This window comes from Sus scrofa, chromosome 4 (genome assembly GCF_000003025.6).
Source record: "Sus scrofa isolate TJ Tabasco breed Duroc chromosome 4, Sscrofa11.1, whole genome shotgun sequence".
NCBI lineage: Eukaryota > Metazoa > Chordata > Mammalia > Artiodactyla > Suidae > Sus > Sus scrofa.
Window position 1 is genome coordinate 110527363 of NC_010446.5, and position 25656 is coordinate 110553018.

General features: G+C 39.3%; 1 protein-coding gene across 2 annotated transcripts in view; it reads right to left on the reverse strand.

Annotated features, from left to right (window-relative positions):
• The window catches only part of GNAI3 (G protein subunit alpha i3), a 51969-nt gene continuing 26313 nt past the window's right edge, over positions 1-25656 (reverse strand). The window contains exons 2-9 of one of the 2 annotated variants that reach the window (XM_005663586.3): positions 23000-23042; positions 22743-22884; positions 18561-18718; positions 16221-16349; positions 12855-12984; positions 12348-12501; positions 6133-6345; positions 1-6042 (exon numbers count right to left, since the gene is read on the reverse strand). In XM_005663586.3, the coding sequence (XP_005663643.1) occupies positions 6155-6345; positions 12348-12501; positions 12855-12984; positions 16221-16349; positions 18561-18718; positions 22743-22884; positions 23000-23042 (947 nt within the window). In that variant the 3' untranslated portion in view covers positions 1-6042; positions 6133-6154. Of the gene's footprint in view, positions 6043-6132; positions 6346-12347; positions 12502-12854; positions 12985-16220; positions 16350-18560; positions 18719-22742; positions 22885-22999; positions 23043-25656 lie in introns of those variants that run through there. The other variant, NM_001123117.1, reaches the window with a different exon arrangement.

The window sequence follows — 25656 nt, forward strand, 5'->3', positions numbered from 1 at the left end:
CAATATAAAAGACACATTTACTTCAAACAGTTCCTACTATGATTAAAAAATCCACTAACACATACCCCAAATAAGTCCAAATCAGTGTGGCCTATCCCCAAGGTGAAAAATTAACTGCACTCAAAACCCATTCTAGGAGTTCCCATTGTGGTGCAGTGGAAGTGAATCCGACTAGGAACCACGAGGTTGCGATCTCTGGCCTCGCTCAGTGGGTAGGATCCAGCGTTGCCATGAGCTGTGGTGTAAGTCGAAGACACAGCTCAGATCTGGTGTTGCTGTGGCTGTGGTGTAGGCAGGCAGCTATAGCTCCAATTGGACCCCTAGCCTAGGAACGTCCATATGCTTTGAGTGTGGCCCTAAAAAGACAAAACACACACACACACATAAAACCATTTTACCCTTGGAGATGTGCCATAGACCAAAGTGTCCCGGCCATGCTGGGTGGAGAAGGTGGTGAGGGGTGAAAAGCTCTTATCTCCCGTGGCCCTCTCTACCCGGCACAGCCCCTGGAGCTCGGATTCCAGCAGGACTTCAGTGTTGGGCCAGGGACTGCAAGGCAGAACTTCTGGTGACCCTGCTAGGTAAAAGCATGAAGACATCTCTCTGAGGTCACACAGATATACTGCAGATTACATAAGGGAACTTTTCTGCCCTTTGACCATGGAAAAGCAAGCACTAGTTTGAATGGAAAATAAAGAACTGGATTTAAATGCAAAACAAAGACCTTTTTGCCTTGCTTCACAAAATACAGACCAATCTAGCAGGTTTTAAAAATGAATGTGGCAAAAGTGATGCAGAGAAAAGACAACCAGCTACAATGAATACATTTGTTGGTATTGTCTTAGGAGGTAAACTTTTTTGCAGCAGAGTACAATCTTGAATATCCTAACGAATATTTACAAAATACTTTAAGATAGGTTATTTCTATGTGATCAGAATCATAGAACACCATAGCTGGACAGACTAACTGAGTCCATCTTTAGATGAGGGATGTAAAGAGTGAAAGATTTCACAGCCAGCTGAAAGCAGGGAAAAGACCAGGACCCAGCACACCAAACAACTCTTCAGCCTCTAAGACTGTGAGAGGTCTCAGGACCTTTATCTTACATGAACAAGGATGAACAGTTAGAAAAAAAACAGGTCATTTCTTATGACTTGTTACGTCTACTGGGAATCTCTCTTACTAACAAGCCTTTAGGTAAAAATGTTTGGATACCCAAAGGATGAGGGCAGGGAGCAGGGGGAGTGAGTAGAGGAGAGGAGACAAACCAGGGTGTAGAGAATTCAATACTCCCGCTGTCAAAGCCCTTACAGCTTAGTGAATGCTGATACACTGAGATGGTGTATCGCAGCAGTATATTTACTAGTATTTCATTATTTCTGCTACCATCTTGATTCCCATTAGATTTCAGGAAGGGAAAACATATATCACTAGGCATGTGAATCCTTTCATATTATATTTGACTCCTTAATTATTCCCCTTAGCTACTGCTTTCCAAGCCCTGCAAAAAGCCCTTCCCAACCCCAAGCCCAACAAAATCTACCACCAGTAAATGAATGTTCATGTTATTACACATGCAGTTACCTTTGTTATAGGATTTTATCTTACTTTACTGTGTGTATCTTTCAATTTTCACTGAATAAACAAATGGAATGAAATACATGAAATAAATGTTTGGAAACCCCAAATACCTTGTTTTGTCTTAATTCTGTATAAAAACAAAATACTCTGTGTCTAAAATGTAGGAACGGTGTTTGACCACACAGTCCTCATTCCAATTTTCCGAGTGAAAGGCACTTTTAAGTCAAGTACAAAAGGTGCTTTGTAACTACTGGCATATAAAAAAATAATTCAGTCATTCACTACTGATTTTGAAGTTGTTGACTATTTGTGTTGAACTTTAATATAAGGTCTGTTCAGTTGTCCCCAAATGTTAGCCCAGGTTAGCTGCATCAGAACCACCTGAGAAGTTTATTTAAAAAATACGTATTTCCAGGAAGTGGCTCAGACACTTTATTGAGTGGAGTTTTGCCAGAGAATTTGCATATGTTAATCTTGTACCTTGGGTAGCTATTGCTGCATAATATTCCACATTATCTCTTATTCCTGAGAAGACCTGGGTAAAGCCAGGTGTAACCCTGACATGGTATCAGAAAAAAACTGTCCTGCCCTGATTTGTTCTGAAATATGTTCTCCTCAGCAGAAATAACTCATAAAAGGTTATGAGAAAATTGGGGGGTAGGAGTGGAGGTTTAAAACCTAAACAAAGGTAAAGAAACGATACTGACCATCCTGGAAGTCAGTTCTCCAGTAGGCCTCACTTATATCTTTTACTTCGTGTTAGTTGACAGCAAGAGCAACTTTCAATTTCAAGCATCTAAGCACCCCGTTTTTTTCTTGTGCTTGGATGGCCATAAAGTTATATAGAGATCTGTGGCTGGTCCAAGTCAGGTATCTGATTTGTACTATGAAACAGAAATTTTGTTCTTTTGTTGTTTGCTTGCTATTTTTGACCAAGCCCAAGGGATGTGGAAGTTCCCGGGCCAGGGATCGAACCCAAGCCAAAGGAGTGACCTAACACAGCAGTGACAACACTAGATCTTTAACCTACTGAGCCACCAGTGTTTCTGAGACCGTTCTTAAAGATTTTCCCAGTAATACAGTAAAAGGAATTAATACTATTTTAGGTTTATATAAATGAGTAGAGGACTGTTGTTTTTTGAATATCTGGAAGGGGAAAAAAAAAATCAATCAGAGGCAGGTATTTAATTGGATGAGAGACTAACTTTACCTTATATGTAACTGCCAATGCAGCAAGGAGCTCTGCAAACAGGAAACTCCAGAACTATGCTACGCAAATGGATAAATATATGTCACATCAGGTAAGCAATGTCCCAAGAAAGTCATAGCTACAAATCAGAGAATACTGGCCAGGATATAAGAATATAAGGTGGACAAATACATTAGAAGAACCAGCAGTTATTTTTAAATACTCCAAAATGTGCATATAATAAAACACAAATAGAATACGTAAGAGAATAAAAAGATATACAAGGCAAGAAAACAGTTTCTGAAAATTTGGTCCATCTATTCTTAGAATGCAGCACCTTGTGAAAAATAACAATCCATCAGTATGATACACTGAACTAGAGGTATAGAAGTCAAACTATCCAAGATGAAAATGACATCTCAAGACCCACTCATGAATAACTGTAAAAGTTCTTGGAATCCTCATGCCAAGAGGTGAAATCTGTTGCAAAGCTGAAATTATAAGGTTAGGGAAGACTGGCCATGAAGGAGCAGAATATCTCCTCTTTACAGAGAGCCTAATGGATGGCAATTCTACAGCCCAGGATTTAAACAGGTAGAGAAGATGTGACTGTCAAAAAAATAAAGCTGTTGTTATAGTCCTTCCTGCTAGGATCTATTTACCGTTCTTTATTTGTTAAATTTTTTTAGATGTGTTGATTTCTCAGATGGTCCAAAGCCTGGCCGCCTGAATTTTGAAACACGATCCATCACAATCTCCAGTATTTTCCACCAAAAAGACACAAGGCAACTTTTCATTTCTTTGATTACAAATATCAATCCTTTTTCTCCAGGCTGGTAGATATGATGTTTCACCCCCACATTCTGGCCCTGCTGATAAGAAAAGATCTTTTATTTCAATACACAATAGCGATCTGTATGGCTGAGGATCAAAATCACCGTTCTAAAATTACAGAATGCCAGCCCACCAACCAAGAGTCTATCTCTGAGATAGATCTAGGTGATTTTTGACTTAAGGCATATTTGAAAACCACTGACTGAAACTGTGTCCCTATGTCCTCAAGCATTGTGCATTGAGATAAATTATTTGGGATGGTGGGGTAAGAGGTGATCTTCACATAAACATAATGACAAATGTAAATGGTGTAGAGGAGAACTACTATTTTTCATTAACAGAGGGCTAAAAAAATTAACATATCAGGCAGACGTATCCAAACTAAAATGCAAAATGCATTTCAAAGTAAAATTAAATTTCGGGATTATCTCTTATTTTGGGTCATCAACAGTACCATCCCATTAGCCTGGACTATAGAAAGACTACAGTTAAAACAACACTCCAGCAGTTCTCATTTTTCCAGATGATCCTGTATTAGAGAACATACTAAGGAAAACATATTCAAAATGAACAAGTATCAACCCTATTTACATTGTGGACATAAGTCAGTTACCAAATGAAGCTGATCATTTTCCTTCTTTCAGTTTTTTTTTAGACAATACCATCTGCAGAGTTATACTTTTCCCAAAAAAGAAAGAAAGAAAGAAAAGAAAAGAAAAAAGAAAACTACCAATAAAGGCACTGAAGTGCTGTGGCTAACTTTCTGATTTGATGACCACCAACCTTAAAAAAAAAAAAAAAAAAAAAGTGGAAGGTCACATCAAAAGATGAAATAGAATCCAATCCAAAAAGACTGGACCCCAAAAGGCACTGCTCAAACTATTGATTTGGAATGCTCAAAATGCATTCTCTTCATTTGCCTTCCCCCAGTGGACCACTCAACACTTAAAGACATTTGCTGTACATTGTACACAAACGGCCTGCAGGCTGAGGTGAACAGAGCTCTCCACACAACCAAAATGTAAACCTTGAAAATGGGTTTTGACTGCATACCACTTACATGGATATGACATGGCCCTCAGTCAGGCCAAGACTCAACAATACTATTACACCAAAAGACTAGGACCTTCAGGGAACCCTCCTACCTAAACCCATTCTCAGACAAAAGCCAAAGCACACTCAGCCGGGGCAAAAAACAGAAGAAGATATTTCCGAAAAGGACTAGTTACAAACAGGAACAAACCTGGACTCTTTACTCACCATTTTAATACTGCTGCCAACTATAACAGATTAAAATCTGTACACACAACACAGTGGGGAAAAGTCCTAAAATCAATGGTTTCAGCAAAGGAAGGTACTGACTAAGGATTACTACAATTAACATTGCTACAACAAAAACAGTGGCAAACAGGGATTTGGCACCACATTTGCAAAGTAAAAGCATGCACTATTAATACACTTTAGATGTTTCTCAACAGAAAAAGGCCATGGTAGATGGAAAACAGGGGGCATCTTTTACAGAACTCCCTATGACTGAGACAAACAAGCAAGAATCAAAGTGGCCAATTTAGCAGATATGTAGCAGCAAAGTCACTGGTTCTGTTTGGAATTTAGCAATTTGCATTTCTAATTGGCAGCTGCCCTTGGTATGTCTGTATCCAAGAAGCTGACTTTATCATACCATATCAGCATTTATCTCGTAATTTGGTAATCAGCATAAACCATGTTAACCTTCAACCATAAGCTTAAAAAAAAAGAGAGAGCTAGAATCTTATTACAGAGCTCTTCAATGTTAATTACCGTTTAGAAACCATAATGGTACTCTGAACAGGACAGTAACATAAATTGCATCCAAAAAGCTATAATTACAGTCCCAATAACTACAAAGAATTAAAGAATTATGCAAATATTATATTCTGATCATACTGAGAGTTAAAAACAAAGAGTTCCTACTAAGAAGAGTATTTTCAAGATGATCTTGTCACATCATGTGCATAGTTAAGATTGTTTGTGTTTTAATAAAGATTCTTTTGCAAAGAACTAAAATTTAGTGAAGTTATTCTTCCTTTGATGGAAAAACAAAAACAAAACAAAAACACCTAAAACACTGAACTACTGATGGTTTGTCAAGAAGAAAAAAGAGTACGCTACATATTGAAGTTCTAGAATGCAGCACCTCAACTTCACATCTGCCCTAAACATTTGAGACTGTGAACTCCAAGTGATGTCTTGATGATCAAATCATACTTTACAGTTATTTCGATTCCAATATCTGACTTTAGCATCTGTGTCAATTAAGAGTTCCTTAATACAAAAGATTGTGCTAAAGAGTGCTAAGATTCTGCATGCCGCTGCCATTCCCTGGTCCCGTTCATGCTTGCAACTGCCCAATGAGACAGCAAAAGAAGTCTGGTCTCGAAACTCCACACCGTAATAACTAGAAAAGAAAAACACTGGTAATCAGATAAAGTTTACAAAGTCAACAGACATCATTACAGCACTATAAATAAATTATTCAAAGTTTTACCTTTTATTAACATCCACCCTCTTCAATAGAGTCCACATTCTTTTAAGTTGTTTTTAATGATGACATCTGTAACAGCATCAAAAACAAACTGCACGTTCTTGGTGTCTGTGGCACAGGTGAAGTGGGTATAGATCTCCTTGGTATCTTTTCTTCTGTTCAGATCTTCAAACTGGCACTGAATGTAAGCAGCTGCTTCTTCATATGTATTGGAACCTGAAGCAGACACCCAATACTCTCAGTTCAAATTATAAAGTTTCCCTTTCCCTTTCATTTAGATTTTTCAGCTAAAAAAACCTAGACAGTATAAAAGGAAACTAGGAAGTAGAAGGATGTACTTCTAGAAAAACAGTTGTTTAAAAGGTAAGAGAGTTTGTGCTCATTGGAGTGATGTTGAAATAAACCATTCAAAGGGGTAAGTGAGGCTTCTTTTCAAAATCATTTCAGTTTTCACACAGTTTAGCCTCAGAGCCTAATGGCAATAATTTAAATAAGCAAAGGTAAACTAGTTGATGCAAAAGGGAGAGGGGTCTAAATTGCACACTTTTAAATGGTGAATTTTATTATATGTGAACTATATCTCAATAAATCTGTTTTTTCAAAAAGGGGGAACTAAAAAGTAAACCCTACTTAAATGACATCTGTAATTAACAACCTTTTTTTCTGGTCACACCCATGCCATGAGGAAGTTCTCAGAAACCCATGCCACAGAGGTAACCTGAGCCACAGCAGTGACAACACTGAGTTCTTAACAGCTAGGCCACTGGGAATGCCAATCCTACTTTAGATTCTTGATTCCTTCTTTTCCCATCTGCTTACAAATCTGTTCCATCAATTATTTCTACTTTTTTTTATTTTTTAATTGAAATATAGGGAGTTCCCGCTGTGGCTCAGCAGTAATGAATCTGACTAGTATCCATGAAGATTCAGGTTTGATCCCTGGCCTGGCTCAGTGGGTTAAGAATCTGGTGTTGCTGTGAGCTGTGGCACAGGTCTCAGACGATACTTGGATCTGGCATGGCTGTGGCATAGGCTGGCAGGTGAAGCTCCAATTCGACCCTTAGCCTGGGAACTTCCATATGCCATGGGTGTGGCTCTAATAAAAAAATAAAAAATAAAAAAGTAAAACTGAAGTATAGCTAATTTACAGTGTTGTGTTACTTTCAAGTGTAAAGTGATTCAGTTACATATAAACACACATATCTATCTATCTATATATTCTTTTTCAGATTCTTTTCCATTATAGGTTATTACAAGATAATGAGGATTTCTCTTTTGCAGTTCAGCAGTAACAAACCCAACTATTCATGAGCACTTGGGTTGGATCCCTGGCCTCACTCAGTCGGCTGCGGATCCGGCATTGCCGTGAGCTGTGGTTTTGGTCACAGACATGGCTCAGATCCCATGTTGCTATAGCTGTGGCAGCTGCAGCTCCGATTAGACCCCCAGCCTGGGAACTTACAAATGTCGCAGGTGCGACCCTAAAAAGAAAAAGTAAGATAATGAATATAGTTCCCCGTGCTGTATCAGCATACAGCATATAGTAGGTTCTTGTGTTTATCTGTTTCATATATAGTAGTGTGTATATGTTGATCCCAAACTCCTAGTTTATGCCCCCTCAAATCCCCTTTGGTAACCATCAGTTTGTTATCTATGCCTGTGAATCTGTTTCTGTTTTGTAAAGAAGTTCATTTCTATCTTTTTTTTTCAGATTCCACATATAAGTGACAGCACATGACATTTGTCTTTCTGACTTACTTTACTCGGTATGATAATCTCTAGGTCCATCCATGTTGCTGCAATTGGCATTATTTCATTCTTTTTTATGGCTGAGTAATGGTCCATTTTGTGTGTGTTCGCACATTTTTCTAATAATTAGCATGTTGAGCATGTTTTCGTGTGCCATCTGAATGTTTTCTTTGGAGAAATGTCTACTTAGGTGTTCTGTCCATCTTTTGATGGGTTGTTTTGTTTTTTGATATTAAGCTATATGAGCTATTTATATATTTTGGAAATTAATCCCTTGTAGCATCGTTTGTAAGTATTTTGTATCATTTGTAATCCCAGCCCACAGGTTGTCTTTTCATTTTGTTTATGGTTTCCACTGCTGCACAAAAGCTTTTAAGCAGGAGTTCCCATCATGGCTCAGCAGTAACAAACCCAACTAGTATCCATGAGGACACAGGTTCAATCCCTGGTCTCGGTCAGTGAGTTAAAGACCTGGTGTTGCTGTGAGCCGTGGTGCAGATCGCAGACACAGGTCGGATCTGGCATCACTGTCTATGGTGTAGGCTGGCAGCTACAGCTCTGATTTGACACCCAGCCTGGGAACTTCCATATGCTGTGGGCACAGCCCTTAAAATACCAAGAAAAAGATAAGGATTTAAGCTTAATTAGGTTTCATTGCTATTACTCTAGGAGATAGACCCCCCCCCCCAAAATTGCTGTGACTTACGTCAAAGAGTGTTCTATGTTTCCCTCTAAAATGTTTATGGTATCCAGTCTTACATTTAGATCTTTAATCCATTTTGATTTTATTTTTGTATATGATGTTAGAGTAGGTTTTAATTTCATTCTTATATACGTAGCTGTCCAGTTTGCCCAGCATCATTTATTGAAAAGACTATCTATTCTGCATTGTATAGCCTTGCCTCTTTTGATTAATTGACCATAGGTGTGTGGGTTTATTTCTGGGTTTTCTATCCTGTTCCATTGATCTGTATGTCTGGTTTTGCACAGTGCCATACTGTTTTTTGGGGTTTTTTTTTTTTTTTTTTTTTTTTTGTCTTTTTGCCATTTTCTTGGGCCACTCTCATGGCACATGGAGGTTCCCAGGCTAGGGGTTGAATCAACAGCAACGCGGGATCCGAGCCGCGTCTGCGACCTACACCACAGCTCATGGCAATGCCGGATCCTTAACTCACTGAGCAAGGCCAGGGATTGAACCCGAAACCTCATGGTTCCTAGTCGGGTTCGTTAACCACTGTGCCACAATGGGAACTCCAGTGCCATACTGTTTTGATGACTGTAGCTTTGTAGTATACTCTGAAGACAGGGAGCCTGATCCCTCTACCTCTGTTTTCTTTCTCAGAATTGCTTTGGCTATTTTGTGTCATCTGTGTTTCCATACAAATTTTATAATATTTTTGGTTCTAATTTCTGAAAAATGCCATTGGTAATTTGAAAGGGATTACATTGAATCTGTAGACTGCCCTGTAGTGTGGTCATTTTGCCAATATTCATTCTTCCAATCCAAGAACATGGTGTATTTTTCTACCTATTTGTGTCATTTTCAATTTCTTTCATTAGCATCTTCTAGTTTTCTGAGTACAGGTCTTTTGCCTCCTTAAGTCAGGTTTATTCCTAGGTATTTTATTTTTTGATGCAATGATAAATGGGCTTATTTCATTATCTTTCTGATATTTTGTTGTTAGTGTATATAAACAAAACAGATTTCTGTATATTAAGTTTGTATCCAGCAACTTTACTGAAATCATTGATGAGCTCTAGTGGTTTTCTGGTATAACTTCTCATCTGCTTTAGGATCTCACCTCTAATCCTATAAACATCTCTCCTTCCTTTGTAATCTAAGCTGCTCAAGAGTAGGCTAAACTTGTCTTCTTCACTTAGCACTCAACTCAGTGGTCCTGACTCACTGTTAATGCTCACTGTTAACAGTCAATGATCTCCTGGATGCTATCTCCAGAGGCCATTTTCAAAAGGTATTCACTGTATTCATTTGCACATGACATTTTTAAGCATGCCACTTTTTAAACTCTCCTCTAGTTCTTGATACTTTGCCTTTCCATATTCTTCTCTATCTTCTCTTTGTGTCCTACACAAATCTTTCTCTCCTGCCAACAGAGGCTGGTATTCCCTCTCATTCTAATGTCTTCTCTCCTCATTCTATCATCATCTAGGCCATCTCATCTAATTCCATATTGTATTTACACATGGTCCCAAATCAGTATCTGTTATTAACCTGTAGCCTTGCCCCAAGCTGCAAAGCCACATAAACAATTACTTATTAGATATCTACACTGGGATGTTCAACAGATACTTCAAAACCAACATTCCTAAATATGAATTCAGACCACAGTAACAGGACCCAATCAAGACAAAATCCTGAGAGTACCTCTGACTCTTTCCACTTCCTCAGCCTAGATACACTCTTCACCTTATTATACAAAGCATTTACAGTGTCTGCTCAGCTAAAAAGAGTACCCCTTTCCTAGAAATAATAAACTCTGATCTAAAGGTCATAGTGGTACAGCCCTGGCACTCATGTTTGTGTCCTCAACCTTAGATTGAGCTAAGGGTTTTTGCCTGACTTAACCTTAGGAACATGAACCTTGGGCCAACCAATCTTGGCCTTTTAAATGGAGGAGACATAGAAATTGTGGCAGGACCATCTTTTGTCACATTAACTGAGTAGCAGAGAAAGTTGATAAGGAGAGAGAACAGAGAAGACACAGAGAGGAGAGAAAAGAGATGTGGAAAAAAGTGTTTCCAGGGTTTTTGACAGCGATTTTCTAATTCTCATGGAATTCTTAAGAACTGACGGCATTCTCATCTCTGACATCAATGATATATCCCCGTACTTCCACCAAAAGTTTTTTTGTAGAGTCCCTGCTGTGGCACAAGAAGACTGGCAGCATCTCTTGAGTGCTGGGTTGCAGGTTCGAGCCCAGGCCTGGCACAGCGGGTTAAGGATCTGGCATTGCTGTAGCTGTGGTATAGGTCACAACTGCAGCTCAGATCTGATCCCCACCCCAGGAATTTCATATGCCGGGGCAGCCAAAAAAGAAAAAAGTTAAGTTTCTTTTGCATCATGAGAGTCCTTACTATTTCAGCTCCCCTACTATCTGTTTTTATTGCCATCAATTGCATAATCTTTCTAAAGGACAGTTTCTACTACATCACGTACCCCCAATGAAAATCCTTCAATAGCTCCCCACTGTCTCAGCATGGGATCTAATGCCATCCACGAGCATCCCTGCCCATTTCTTCAGTCACTCCTCCTCACCACTTTAAGCTCCTGCAATACTGAACTCCTCCTAGGTTCTAGAGCAAATCTTTTTTGTTTTATTTCTGTGGCCACCCCTGCAGCATATGGAAGTTCCCGGGCTAGGGGTTGAAACCAAGCTGCAGCTGTGGCCTATGCCACAGCCATGTCAACACTGGATCCAAGCTGCCATCTGCAACCTATGCCACAGCTTGAAGCAACACCAGATCCTTAACCCACTAAGCAAAGTCAGGGATCAAACTCACATCCTCACAGAGAAAATGCTGGGTCCTTAACCAGGTGAGCCACAACGGGAACTCCATCAAGTCTTTTTATTTTCCTATTTAGGGCCATACCCTAAAAAAATTTTTTTTTTACTTTATTTTTTTTACTTTTTTTTTTTACTTTCTGTGGCCACCCCTGCAGCATATGGAAATTCCCAGGCTAGGGGTCAAATCAGAGCTACAGCTGCTAGCCTACACCACAGCCACAGCAACGCCAGATCCAAGCCACATCTGCGACCTACACCACAGCTCACGGCAACACCAGATCCTTAACCCACTGTGCGAGGCCAGGGATCTAACCCACATCCTCATGGATCCTAGCTGGGTTTGCTAACCCCTGAGCCATGAAGGAAACTCCCCATCAAGTCTTTTTTAACTCTATACATTCATATATGCTATTCCCTCTTCCTAAAATGTTTTTATTCCCCCATCAGCCTGATGATTTCTAGTTCATCTTTTTGCTATCTCACTCCAAGTGTCATTTCCTTTAGAAAAAGACTACATTGATCCCACTAATGTAATCACTTCTGCTTTTCTATTAATGACCATTTTACACTAAAATGAAATTCTTTATGTGTCTCCCTCTTTCTACAACTTATGTCAGTTTCTTGAGTGTAATAACTGCACCTTACCCTTATATTTTGTGAATATGTTTACACCAAATTTTGATTTTTATCTTTCTCTATTTGCCTCAAAAAATGAAGAGGACTGAAATAAAAAATAAACATGATTAACTCAATTATGTCTGGAATAGCACTTTAGACCAAAGGGGCCTTAATCACATGCTTAATGTTAATCCTACTCATCCCTCTCCATAAGGAGATACATACATTGTTCAAAACAAAAGACAACTGTAGGAAGGTCACTAAAGTATTGATCTAAGATGTGTCAGTGAGATTACTCCAACAAAATTTTTCATGATCCCTTACCTGTGTATTCTGGATAACAGATAGTTAATGGACTCCTCTTTATTTTCTCCTCAAAAAGATCTTTCTTGTTGAGGAACAGAATGATGGAAGTGTCTGTAAACCATTTATTGTTACAAATGCTGTCGAACAGTTTCATGCTTTCATGCATTCGGTTCTGAAAAAGAAACAAAGGATGATAGGTCAGTAGCAAAAAATAAAAGTGGATTAACTCTTCATGAAAAAACAGACCAGCAAGTCTGGGAAATCATGGACACAAATCAGACAATGACAACACAAAAGCTAAGTCAGTCCTCATTTTTCTAATTCTTGGAGGTTTAGAGGTGGCTAACAAGAGGACTTACTCCTGCCTATATACTCAACATGTTGTCTTATCAGTGAAGGGTTAAAAGGGCATGGATCAGTATTTGGAAAATCTAATCTCACTGACATAGAGAAAATTTAAAGACATTAAATTTTTGTCCTGTCTGCATTAGACAGGCCTTTTATTTACCAGAAGCTACAACATACCATCTCCTCATCCTCAGCCAGTACAAGGTCATAATCACTGAGGGCCACACAGAAGATAATTGCTGTAACTCCCTCAAAACAGTGAATCCACTTCTTTCGTTCTGATCTTTGGCCACCTACATCAAACATCCTGAGTAAAGGGAAAAAAGCACAATTTCAGCAAAGGTCACACACACATATCTCCCTAAACTGAAATAGTTACGGAACTTCTCACTACTGAATATTCAAAACTCCATTTATAATAAAAAGACAAAGAAAGCAGATAAAATGTAGTCAAAATCATTATCTGTGATTAAATGTAAAAGAGAACAATATGAGAATATAAAATTTAGGAATAATAAAAATTCTCATTTTAGGGAGTTCCCTTGTGGCTCAGCAGGTTAAGGATCCACCATTGTCACTGTTGTGGCTCAGGTCCCTGCTGCAGCACAGGTTCAATCCCTGGCCTGGGAACTTCCACAAGTCACAGGTGCAACCCAAATGAAAAAAAAAAAAAAATTCTCATTTTAGATAAACAGTTGAGCTTCCTCATTACCAAAAACTTGTATCATACATACCAAAAGTCAGTAGAGTAAGCACTGAAATGGATTAATGAAAGGAGGGAAAAAAGACCAGAAAAATAAAGAGATGAATGATAAAACTCGAGGTAGTAACCATAATAACTACTGTTTGAGTGTTTACTGGTGCCAGACACTATCCTAAACATCCTGAAGTACATTAACTCATTTAACCCTCATAACACTCCCGTTAGTACTGTTACTATCCCAGATGAAGAAACTGAGGCACAAAGATGTTAAATAATTTACCTAAGAGCACACTACTAACAAATGGGGACTGGAACTCTAACTCCAGTAACCAACTCTTACCCATCACACCACTCTGCCTTTCAAAATGGTTTATCTCTCTAATAAAAAAAAAGAACAATGAAAAAATATAAATCCCCAACTTGCTTTCTGCTTCCAGATTCAAAAGTTTGTTTTCCCTTTTTTTTTTAATTGAGATATAATTGAAATACATTTTTCTTACTTTAAGGAAAACGTTTTAGAGATTATGGAAAAAAGTAAATTATATTTTAGGATAAGACTCTAAGAACCTAATATCTAAACCCAAAACTTAAACCGTATTTTCTAACTCCAAGTTTTATTTTAACCTAATCAATAACAACAAAGCTTCAATTGTTCACGCACTTTATGTTCCACTCGAGGTTAGTGTTAGTCCACTATTCCCTTCAGGGTGGGGGGCGCTTACTTGCTATTAGGAATCAGCTGCTGAACTTCTGTCAGCAGTGTCCTCATCTACCATCTAGAGTAAGAGGAGGACCTGCACTGCTTTGTCTTTTAACTAGTACTAGGAGGTATGCATACAAATGATTAGCTACTCTTAAGACATATGTTTGATGACAATCATAAAATGTTTTAAGTGTAAACTCTGCCAAGCTGGTTCATTGTACCAGATCTATAGTGACTAGGAGTCTATTGCCAGAGAATTTTCTCCTTAGAGAGTGAGAGAAATAAGACACTGTTGAATAATTTCTCAATGTATGTTTGAAAAAGAATAGTCATCTCATCTCTCCATGACCCAACTTTTTCTTTTGGCTGATCTTACGCAGTTCTTTTCAACCTTTAGTCCTGACACCCGGAATGAGGCACTCATAAACTGGTTCTAATACAAGGTCATACCATATATAGGTTTTAGGAAAGCTAAGATTATATATTTCGCCACGGATCTTTCAAGGGGAGACACATACTGGTACACCATTAATTTCATTTTGCTTCTCCATTTTTTTCTATAAAGTCCATAAAACTGAACCCTGTGAAGTTCCCAAGGTGGGCTTTCCACACATATTAACATTTACAGTATCATTCACTAACAGATCAACATTTTATAAACATTACCTCATAACTGAGAGGCAAGTAAGCAATTACACAATGCCTTGCATATAGGAGATGCTCAATAAATGTTTGAATAAATGGATAGTGGTTTTGCCTAGAGAGAAGAGGAAAAGGAAGAAATGATAGTACTTCATAACAGATATCTATATGCCAGCAATAAAGTGGGTGCAGCACCTTAATTAGATCTGGCTATTTATCCTGACATAAAAAGACCAACAGGATTTACCTACCTAAAGATCAATCTATGACATCAACAAAAAAGTTTCCCACACTAAATAAATAAAAGTCACAACATATAATTATAAATGGATTACTAACCTTATAGCACACAAAGAGATATCTCATTCTTTCAGTTTCTTGGGTGATGATTTATGGAGCCTTTGCTACTTTTATTAAATAAATTCATCAGTATAAGCGGTTCCTCTATTCTAAAAATATTCAGCTGAACTGCTATTTTCCTGTATCAATTTTCAAATCTGTTTTGGTGTATTAAGATTTTAAGACCTCAACTAGTATTTAATAATACCTAAAGTCTGTGTGAATTTTGCAAATCCCACGAAGCAATTTTTTTCAAGAGAAAATAGAGAATCTGAGCTAGAAGTTACATTTGCATGCAACAGTGCTGAATATCGCATTCTACATACAAGCATAATGAAGCAGCTAAAAAGGACATCATACACTGAAGGGGAAAAGTTTACTCCTAACCTCAAAGGTCACAAAAGCAGAAGACAGGAACCATAAAGACAGTTCTATTATTTACATAAGACTGTTGACGCAGAGACAAGCTGAAGCTAGAATTACTAATGCTGATGAGAAAATCCACTGCATTAGAATACAAGAATTTTCTCTCTCTATAACAATAATTGTTTACATGTCATCATGCCTCTCCAAAATACCTCTAGCCCCAGATCAATATTCATTCTGCACTGTATTAGGAAGCTGGTTGTGCATAATACTTACTGTGTACAAACCAAAGGCCACGACAATATTAGCACCGTCCCATTAAACTTAAAGTGTGATCCAAGAAATGACTGACCCTGATAAAAAGCACTTCTACTTTAACATCAAAATGCCAGAACAAAGCCACATAATTAAACCAAAACACTGGTTTTCTATCTTTTTAGTATTGTTGTTACCCTTCTAAACAACAAACATTCAATACCTGTTTTGGTGATTCCAACAAAAAAGCAGCTGAAAAGAATAAAATTAAAAATAAAATAAATTGGTAACCATGTGATTACTTTTATTGACATGTAAGTTACAGTTTCATTTTGAATTTAAATTCCTGCAAATGGACAAAAATATTTGATGCTATTTAAAGAAAGAAGAAATGTTTACATTGACACTTAAAATAGTCAAATACTGGCTGATGAACATAAGTTTCTAAATCAAGGAATACTGCCTAGAAAAATGTTACCCTGATGAAGAGACTAACTAGAGCAAAGATACATCTAGGAAGAGGCTAAGGACTTACTTGAAGTACAGGTCTTTGAAAGTGAAGTGTGTCTCCACAATGCCTGTGGTCTTCACTCTTGTCCGCAGGACATCTTGCTGAGTTGGAATGTAGTTGGTTTGGGATATTCTATCCAAATCATTTAGGTAACTAAATAAGTAAAATACAAATTTATTTTATTTAGTAAAGCCAACCATACACACAGCAAGTCCATAGACTAAACTCATTCCTTGCCAAAAGTGAATTCCGAATCTGTCACTAAAGTGGCAGAACAAATCAGATCTTCAATATCATAGAAATAATGAGGAAAAAGTGAACCAAACATAGGACAATTAAAGTAGTTTTTATATACACTACAATAAAGTGGTTTTAATTTTACCAAAATTAAACTGTGAAAGCCAATTTAAAACAACATGGAAATGCTATTCTTATTAAAGATCCCTGAAATTTAATATTAAGTCAACTAGGCACAGCCTACTTATAAAACCCTAACCAAAACAAAAGCCTTCAGACATTTAAAGTTAATGGGTCATTCGTATGTTTAAACATTTGCTAGGACATTAGAAAATAGCTATCTGGATTACTAGAATTAAAAAGAACTAAGCTCAATAAGAATGAGTATCTCCTGTTTTCACTCAAGAAAAAAAAAAAGCTGTAGGTTTAATTTTTTAAAAACCTATGCCGGAGTTCCCGTCGTGGCGCAGTGGTTAACGAACCCGACTAGGAACCATGAGGTTGCGGGTTCGGTCCCTGCCCTTGCTCAGTGGGTTAATGATCCGGCGTTGCCGGGAGCTGTGGTGTAGGTTGCAGACGCGGCTCGGATCCTGCGTTGCTGTGGCTCTGGCGTAGGCCGGTGGCTACAGCTCCGATTCAATCCCTAGCCTGGGAACCTCCATATGCCGCGGGAGCGGCCCAAGAAATAGCAACAATAACAAAAGACAAAAAAAAAAAAAAAAAAAAAAAAAAAAAAAACCTATGCCAAAAACTAATTGTAAATACCTCCAAAGAAACTTCACTTGATCAGTAAAATAGTTTAAAAACTGCTTCAAAGCTAAACTAAATTTTTCACGATTTCAGGGTTCCTAAAGATTTTTTTTAAGAATAGGTGATAGCATTATAAGTGAATCATTAATGATCTTCTATAAAATTAAGAACAATCATTAATGTTAAGGAACTGATCAAGCTTAGATAAACAATTATAAAAAAAAAAAAAACCTCTATAAATCATGTGTCTTCAGGTGTAGTTAGAAGATTCGGAGCTTACTGAATGCATGATGTAAAAAATTACAATCTAGCTTTGATTACTACTGGGAGGATTGTTTAAACTGCCAATATCTTCAACTAAAAAAATATTATTAAGAGATGGGCAAGAATCTTGAAATATTTCTAAAGTCAAATTTTCATTTAAAGAATAAACTAGAGGAGTTCCTGTCATGGCACAGCAGAAACGAATCTGACTAGGAACCATGAGGTTGTGGGTTCGATCCCAGGCCTCGCTCCGTGGGTTAAGGATTCAGCGTTGCCATGACCTATGGTGTAGGTTGCCAACGTGGCTCAGATCCCACGTTGCTGTGGCTCTGGCATTGGCTGGCAGCTGTAGCTCCAATTCGACCCCTAACCTGGGAACATACATATGCTGCAGGTGCAGCCCCAAAAAGACAAAAGACAAAAGGAAAAAAACACACATTCTGAATATAGGTCTTAGAAATAAACATATTTTAAAAGTGCTCTACAAAATACATTTTTAAAAATGCACTTCGCTTCTTTAACAAAGAAGCAATATAGGACAGCATGTAAAAGCTTAACAGAAAAGAATTAACTACAAATTCTCTAAAACTATGTAACTAACACTCAAGATTTTGCATCAGCTTCATTCAAAGACTCAACATTCTCTTTCTACACAAAGTCTGCTACTGCAATTTGGTGAAAGATTTAGAAGTGGTGACTAGTACCATAGTGCAGTCCAGCCATAGAGAGTTGTGCACCTAACAAATCACAATTTTAATTTCCCTTACTAGACGGCAATCAACAGAAAGCTCTTATGCAGATGGAACTGAGGTGGAAGAGATCCAGGACTCAGCTGCAATAGATTTCTCTCCTCTTCCACCTGCTTGCTATAAATGACCATAGAGCTACTTTCATGATGCCAAGTCTCCCATTTACATTCCAAGAGGAAATATTTTTCTCCAAGTCATACAAAATGACAGAGGGCTCTATAACATTAAACTGAAACAATATTTATAAAGGGATCCTACAGACTTCTAAGGGTTCCTTAAACATTTCCTTAAGAATGGGCACTGAACTTTCTCTAGCAACAACAAATTATTTCCTGTTTTAGTTTCACAGAGAAAAATTACTTACTATGAAGCAGAATCATTGAGCTGATATTCCCTGGATCTGCTGAAGCAAGCTTGCACCCCACCATCTCGCCATAACCGTTTAATTACTCCTGCTAATTCTGGAGTCATAACCCCTTCTTCAGCACTGCCAGCCAAAACAAATAACTGCCGAGCATCGTCCTGAAGAAAGCAGTTAACAGAGAAAGAAAGCAGTTAACAGAGACAGATGATTCTCCATTTCTTAAAGACTTGACAAGAGTCTCTTTAACACACACACCACACTCATCACATGCATGCATGCACATTCTTGCACGTGCACGCACACACGCACGCGCACACACACACACACACTATATGATACATTGTTTCTTGGGGTTTTTTTTCTAGGGCCACTCCCACGGCATATGGAGGTTCTCCAGGCTAGGGGTCTAATTGGAGCTGTAACCACAGCAACGCCAGATCCAAGCCACGTCTGCAACCTACACCACAGCTCACGGCAACGCCAGATCGTTAACCCACTGAGCAAGGCCAGGGATAGAACCCACAACCTCATTGTTCCTAGTCGGATTCGTTAACCACCGCACGACGGGAAGTCCTGATACACTGTTTTAAAAGAGGTATTGAAGAGACCTTTCCTGGTAGCCAGTCTGAGAATTTACAATGAAGTGTGTCCCCCCTCTTACTCCACCACAGTTAGAAGTGCAGAGCTGAGCTCAGGAATGAATTCACTCCACTCCCACTTCACCACCACCATCCCCTGAAAAGATCTCTTATGACTGGCCTACAAATTTCAATCCTAGTTAGTCATGAGTTTTATGTGTTTTTTTTTTTTTTTTTTTTTGACTGAAAAAAACTGATCTGTGAGATAGATACTTCCCCATTCTGTTAAAGAAAGCCTACAATATGGAGTTCCCGTCGTGGCGCAGTGGTTAACGAATCCGACTAGAAACCATGAGGTTGCGGGTTCGGTCCCTGCCCTTGCTCAGTGGGTTAACGATCCGGCGCTGCGGTGAGCTGTGGTGTAGGTTGCAGATGCGGCTCGGATCCCGCGTTGCTGTGGCTCTGGCGTAGGCCGGTGGCTACAGCTCCGATTCAACCCCTAGCCTGGGAACCTCCATATGCCGCGGGAGTGGCCCAAGAAATAGCAACAACAACAACAAAAGACAAAAAAAAAAAAGAAAAAAAAAAAGAAAGCCTACAATAAAAACAGAAATGAAGAGGAGTTCCCGCTGTAGCAGAGTGGGTTAAGAACCTGAATGAAGTGGCTTGGGTTGCTGTGGAGGTGCCAGTTCAATCCCCTGCCCCCGTGCCCAGTATGGTGAGTTAAGGAGCTGGTGTTGCCGCACAGCTGTGGCTTGGATGCAATCCCTGACCTGGCAGGTGCAGCCATTTAAAAAAAAAAAAAAAAAAAAGGAAATGAAAAGACTAGCGCATAAAAGGTAAAGTCTAAACACGTCAAAGGGAGTAAAACATTAATCAGGTAAAGGAGACAACAGTAATCTCTTTTTTCCTCTTAAGCTCAGAGAGGAACGGGAGGATGAGACTAAAACATTTTAAAAAGTCTAGAAGTCCAGTGAAAGAAATATATCCCTCTGGGAAAAATCTGTGTCTCCAGGTTCCCCGAAGGAATAATACTCCTCTAAATAAGAGAGAGGAAGAAAGGCAGAAGGAGAAAAAAAGAAAGTTACAGAGATTGATCAAAACTTCCTGCTTCACAGTTACAGCTTCGTAGGTGGTTAAGAGTTTTTAAACTTAAAACACTTGAGAGGTAGAGAGGGCAGAAAGGGCTAAGAGAAACGTGACTGCTTTGCTTTCTTCTACCCAGCTGTTTGCCGGATACTTAAACCCACATACTGAGTAAAGAAAAAGGGGGAGGAGAGTAATCAGTCGTATTACAAGGAGTCACTAGGACAACGGACCAGCAAGCAAACAGCAGTTCTGACTGCAAGTGAAATCATAAGCAAAAACTTTGAAGACTTGTGTATTCCCAAACTTGGGTGTTCACAAAACCAAAGCCAACAATATTGCACTCCGACTAATTTTGCTGACCTCAGGATCTTCAGCCATAATGGCTTTTGCTAAGTAATACTCTTTCTTCGAGATCCTCTCCTCTAATCTTTCTTAGTGATACTTTTTTTCTTTTTTTCTTTTTATTTTTTGGCATGCCCATGGCATGTGAAAGTTCCCAAACCACGGCTTGAACCTGAGCCACAGCAGTGACCTGAGCTGCTTCCATGACAATGCCAGGTCCTAAACCCACAGTGTCACAAGGAAACTTCTCTTGTAATACTTTAGACCCAACACTCTCTAGGAAAGTGTACCTAAATTCCCTCTTCTCTTTACAGAGATAACAATTTTAAATAAAGAAACAAATGAGGAGTTCCCATTGTGGCACAGCAGAAACGAACCCAACTAGGAACCATGAGGTTCGGGTTCGATCCCTGACTTGCTCAGTGAGTTAAGGATCCGGTGTTGCCGTGAGCTGTGGAGTAGGTCGCAAATGCAGCTCAGATCCCATGTTGTTGTGGCTCTGGTGTAGGCCGGTGGCTACAACTCCGATTAGACCCCTAGCCTGGGAACCTCCATATGCCACAGGAGCAGCCCTAGAAAAGGCAAAAAGACAAAAAAAAAAAAAAAGAATACAGTATTACTGACCAGTTATTGCATAGAGCAAATAAGTGATACAAAGAAATGAAAAAATAAAGAAAGAACACAAGAGCAAGCTGATAGGGGCGGGGGGGGGGGGGGGCGAAGCAGGTGAGAGAAGGGAGAGAAGGTATAGAAAGAAATAAGATAGAAATAAAGACTGGAGTTCCCTCATGGCTCAGCAGTTAACAAATCCAACTAGAATCCATGAGGATGCAGGTTTGATCCCTGGCCTCGCTCAGTGGGTTAAGGATGTGATGTTGCCATGAGCTGTTGTGTAGGTTGCAGATGCAGGTCAGATCCTGCGTTGCTGTGGCTGTGGTATAGGCTGGAGCTGCAGCTCCGATTTGACCCCTAGCCTGGGAACTTCCACATGCCTTGGGTGCGGCCCTAAAAAAAAGAAAGGAAAAAAAAAGGCAGTTTATCCTCTTGCCTTAGCCATCACATATTCCCTGCTCAGAGGCTTAGAAAAATCAAGTCTCTAATTTTTGTGATACGGAATCTTTTTATAAAAACATAGAAGTCACGTCTCACACACCCCTCTTCTGTTCTTGTTTTGCTCCTCTTCGCTCCAACATTTCACATTCCTTACTCTAGCTCCCCTTCCTTACGGCACCTCTAGGCTTCCTGGTCTAATTCCATCCAATTATAACCCTCCTTTTATTCTTCTTCCCTCCAACAATTTCCTCACTTCTTTACTGAATATCTGAGAAGTTGAGAGTTGCTTAGCAGAGTTCCTAAGCTACTTCACAGACACATAGGCTTTGCCTTTCCAGGGAGTCTCCCAAGTCACTTCCTTTCACTGCCCATAGCACCTAAGTATGACACTGAACATAGCTGATGATTACTTTAGTTCTAGGAAAGCATTCTATACATTCTCAGACTTCTCTTGGAATTTAGCTTATGATGACATAAAAGATCCCCTGCCTTCATTCTGGCCCTCTCCCCACTGCATCAAACATCCTAATTAACTAACTAGACCTTCAGGGCCCACCAAGTATTATAATCCGTCAACACAACTTCTGGATACCTGACATGCGCAAGAATTATACTAGGACATGGTATAATCTAATTCCATAGTCTATAGTTCAATGTAGTACAGGGATATACTATTCTTGAATACTGGAAAATTGCCTCTAAAATCGAGACTTAGTGTTTATGTTCTTACCAAGTTTATCCTAGGAGAATGATACTGGCCTTTAATCTCTCTGCACCTCAGAAAGCAGAGCCACATATCATGTCAACCTCTTTTAGATTATTTCAATTTACTGTCATTTACTATTATAGAAGTCAACAGTGCTATAAAAGAAGCAAGTGAATCAAACAGCTATCACAAAAACCTACAGTATGTCCACAGAATCCCATTTCCTAGACTCATCTTGTGGTAGTAATCTAATATTTCCTAAAGCAGATTTGCTAACACGTCTCAAATGAGCAAGCAGTACTTTGCTGCACCTTACCTTGTTGCTTAACTTCATTTCCCTAAAGCATGAAGCAAATTTTGCTTAACTGCATCTACTGAAAAAGAGTAAGTAAAGAGGAAATGAGAAACACTTACTGCTCTGGCAGCTTCCCCAAAGTCGATCTTTAGCCGTCCCATGGCTCTAATGATTGCAATGATGGACTGTATAGTATTGCTGTAGACAACCACTTTATATTGTTTACATTCTTCCTCTGAATAGCCATCCTCATGAATGATTCTTTAAAAAGAAGAAAACCACAAATCATTACCCTGGACCTAAAATGAAAAAATATTATGGACTTTTATGCATTATGAGGAAATACAGTCTTACAAAAGGCCATGTTCCAACTTACTTCATCTGTTTCACGATGGTGCTTTTACCAGATTCTCCAGCACCTGAAAGAAAAGAAAACCAGACTTTGAACTCCTCTGTAATCCAACTCAAAAGTATGAAATCAACATGAGTGATAATTCTAGATCAATGGAAATCACAGGTCCTAGAGAAAACTTTAGTGAGGTTTTCTATCTATCAGGAAAAACTACAGTTTCTTCCTTAGAGATTTTACTTTCTTTACACAACTCAGCAACCAAATATAATTCACCGAAAGTGTCCCACCATGCATGATATAGATACTGAACACAGGCAGAAATGAAATGATTATTTTTTTGGCTTATTCACTTTTATTAATTCTTCTGTCAACATCCATGGACCTGAGGAAAGCTTAATCCTCTCAGCCATGACACTAGAGTTCTGAACAGAAGTAAAGAGGTCTTGCCCCTCCTACCACTTTTCCACTGTATACCCCCCTCAAGACCACACGTCCCTCCTCAGCCAGCTGGAATCACCTTCATAACCACAAACATCAGATGCGCCCTCTGAACCCCTTGACATTCCACCTGCATTTCCCTAGTCAACGCCTTCTCCCACCTACCAAGGTGCCTATGTGACATCACCTCCTCTCGCACTTTACATTCCCCTTCCCACTTCCGACGCTCAGCTAATGATCCCACCTCCCTTACCAGAAAAAGAAAAGCACTCTGAAAAAGTTATCTCATTTTCCCATAACCAAACCCACACATCTATCAGCACCTCCATTAATCTCCTCTACCTCCAACAACGGATAAACTATCTCTGCCAAAGTCTCAGACTAACCCCTCCAACTGCGCAGTTATGCACCTCATTTTATCTACTCAAGGTCTCAGCTGCTGCAATTATCCCATGTCACTCAAATATCATCAAGTTTTTCTCTTCCCACTGGGTCACTCTCATGAGTATACATACTACTATCTTCCACCTGAAAATCCACACACACGCCCCACTTCTAACCTTTCCTTGACTCCACAAATCTTCCTCTGGATACCACTCCATTTCCTCTCTCCTCTTCATAGCAAACCCCCCTGAGCTATCTACACACTTGTTCTCCAATTCTGTACCCCCAATTCTCTTCTTAACCCACTCTAATCAAGTGTTCACACTCACTACTCTACACTTGCTACTCTACTGAACCCACTTCTCAAGGTCCTCAACAACTTCCATCTTAACAAATTCAACGGTCAATTCTCAGTCCTCATCTTACTCAAACTCTCAAGCAGAATTTGTCCAAGCTGATGACTTACCTTGAAATATTTTCTTCATGAGGCAAGCTCCTAGATCCCACATCTACTGGTTTGACTCCTACCCTACTCCTTCTCAGTATCTTCCCTCCTGTCTCTGAATTCTAAAGCCTGTATTCCTTCAGGGCTCCTTTCCTGGACCCTGGCCTCACTCAGTGGGTTAAGAATCTGGCATTGCCGTGAGCTGTGGTATAGGTTGCAGGCGGCTCAAATCCTGCATTGCTGTGGCTGCAGCATAGGTCAAAGGCTGCAGCTCTGATTCCAGCCCTAGTCTAGGAACTTCCACATGCCGTGGGTATGGTCCTAATAAAAAACCAAAAAGTAACCTTTTCTCTATCTACATTCATTCTCTAGGTCATCTCATCTAACCTCACGGTTTTAAACACACATATAAACCCACAGCAACAATTAACGTCTAGCAAATACTACAAAGCCAGACACTGTTCTAAATACTTTGCTTGTGTTAACTCATTTAATCCTCTCAACAACCCAGTAAAGGAGATACTACTACCATCCCCATTTTATAGCGAGATCCAATTTCTCTACCCTTACACAGTTAGTAAGTGGCAGAGCTGAAATTTGCACTCACATAGTTTGGCTTCTAAGTTCTTGTACACTGCCTCTATGTCAATGATTCCTAAATTCAGATCTCTAATCTAAACCCTGGCTTCTAACCTTGGCTCCAGGCTCATAAAACTAAACTACTTACCTGATAAATCTCATTAGATTTCTAGCAGGCAGCTCAACCTTACAAGGCCCCAAACTGAGGTACTGCTTCCCCATCCTTACCCTCACACAAACCCTGCTCCACTATGTTTTCTCATCTCAGTAAATGACATCAGCATTCACCTTGTTGCTCAGGTCAAAACTGGTTAAGTGATATGTAGCTAACACACAGATGGAATGTGGGTGCCAGGACCAATGTGTATATTGAATATCAGTAAAGTTTAATTTTTTAAAATAAATACATAGTTCTAACAGTTTCTTCTTGCACCACAATGGATAATCAAGAGCACACTGAAAACCACAGGCCTAGATCACTGTAAAAGCTTCCTAAATGGTCCAATGATTCAGAACTCACCTTTCCTATGGTCAGTTTTCCAGTTGGTAGCTGGAATGGTCTTCGTAAATTGCAAATCGGACAGTGTCAGGACTCTGCCTGAAAAACTGCACTTGGGTGTCCAATTACACTCAAACTAAAATTCAGGGGCAATAAGGCCCAATATACCTTCACCCTCAACTCCTATTATTCTCCACTTGTTCTCTGCCCTTGGCAGACCAGCCTTCTTGCCTTTCCTCCAACTTACCAAACTGGTTCTCAATGAGCTAGATCCTGACTCACAGTCTTTGCATTTACTATTCCCTCTTGCCTGGGATAAGTTTTTGCAAGATCTTC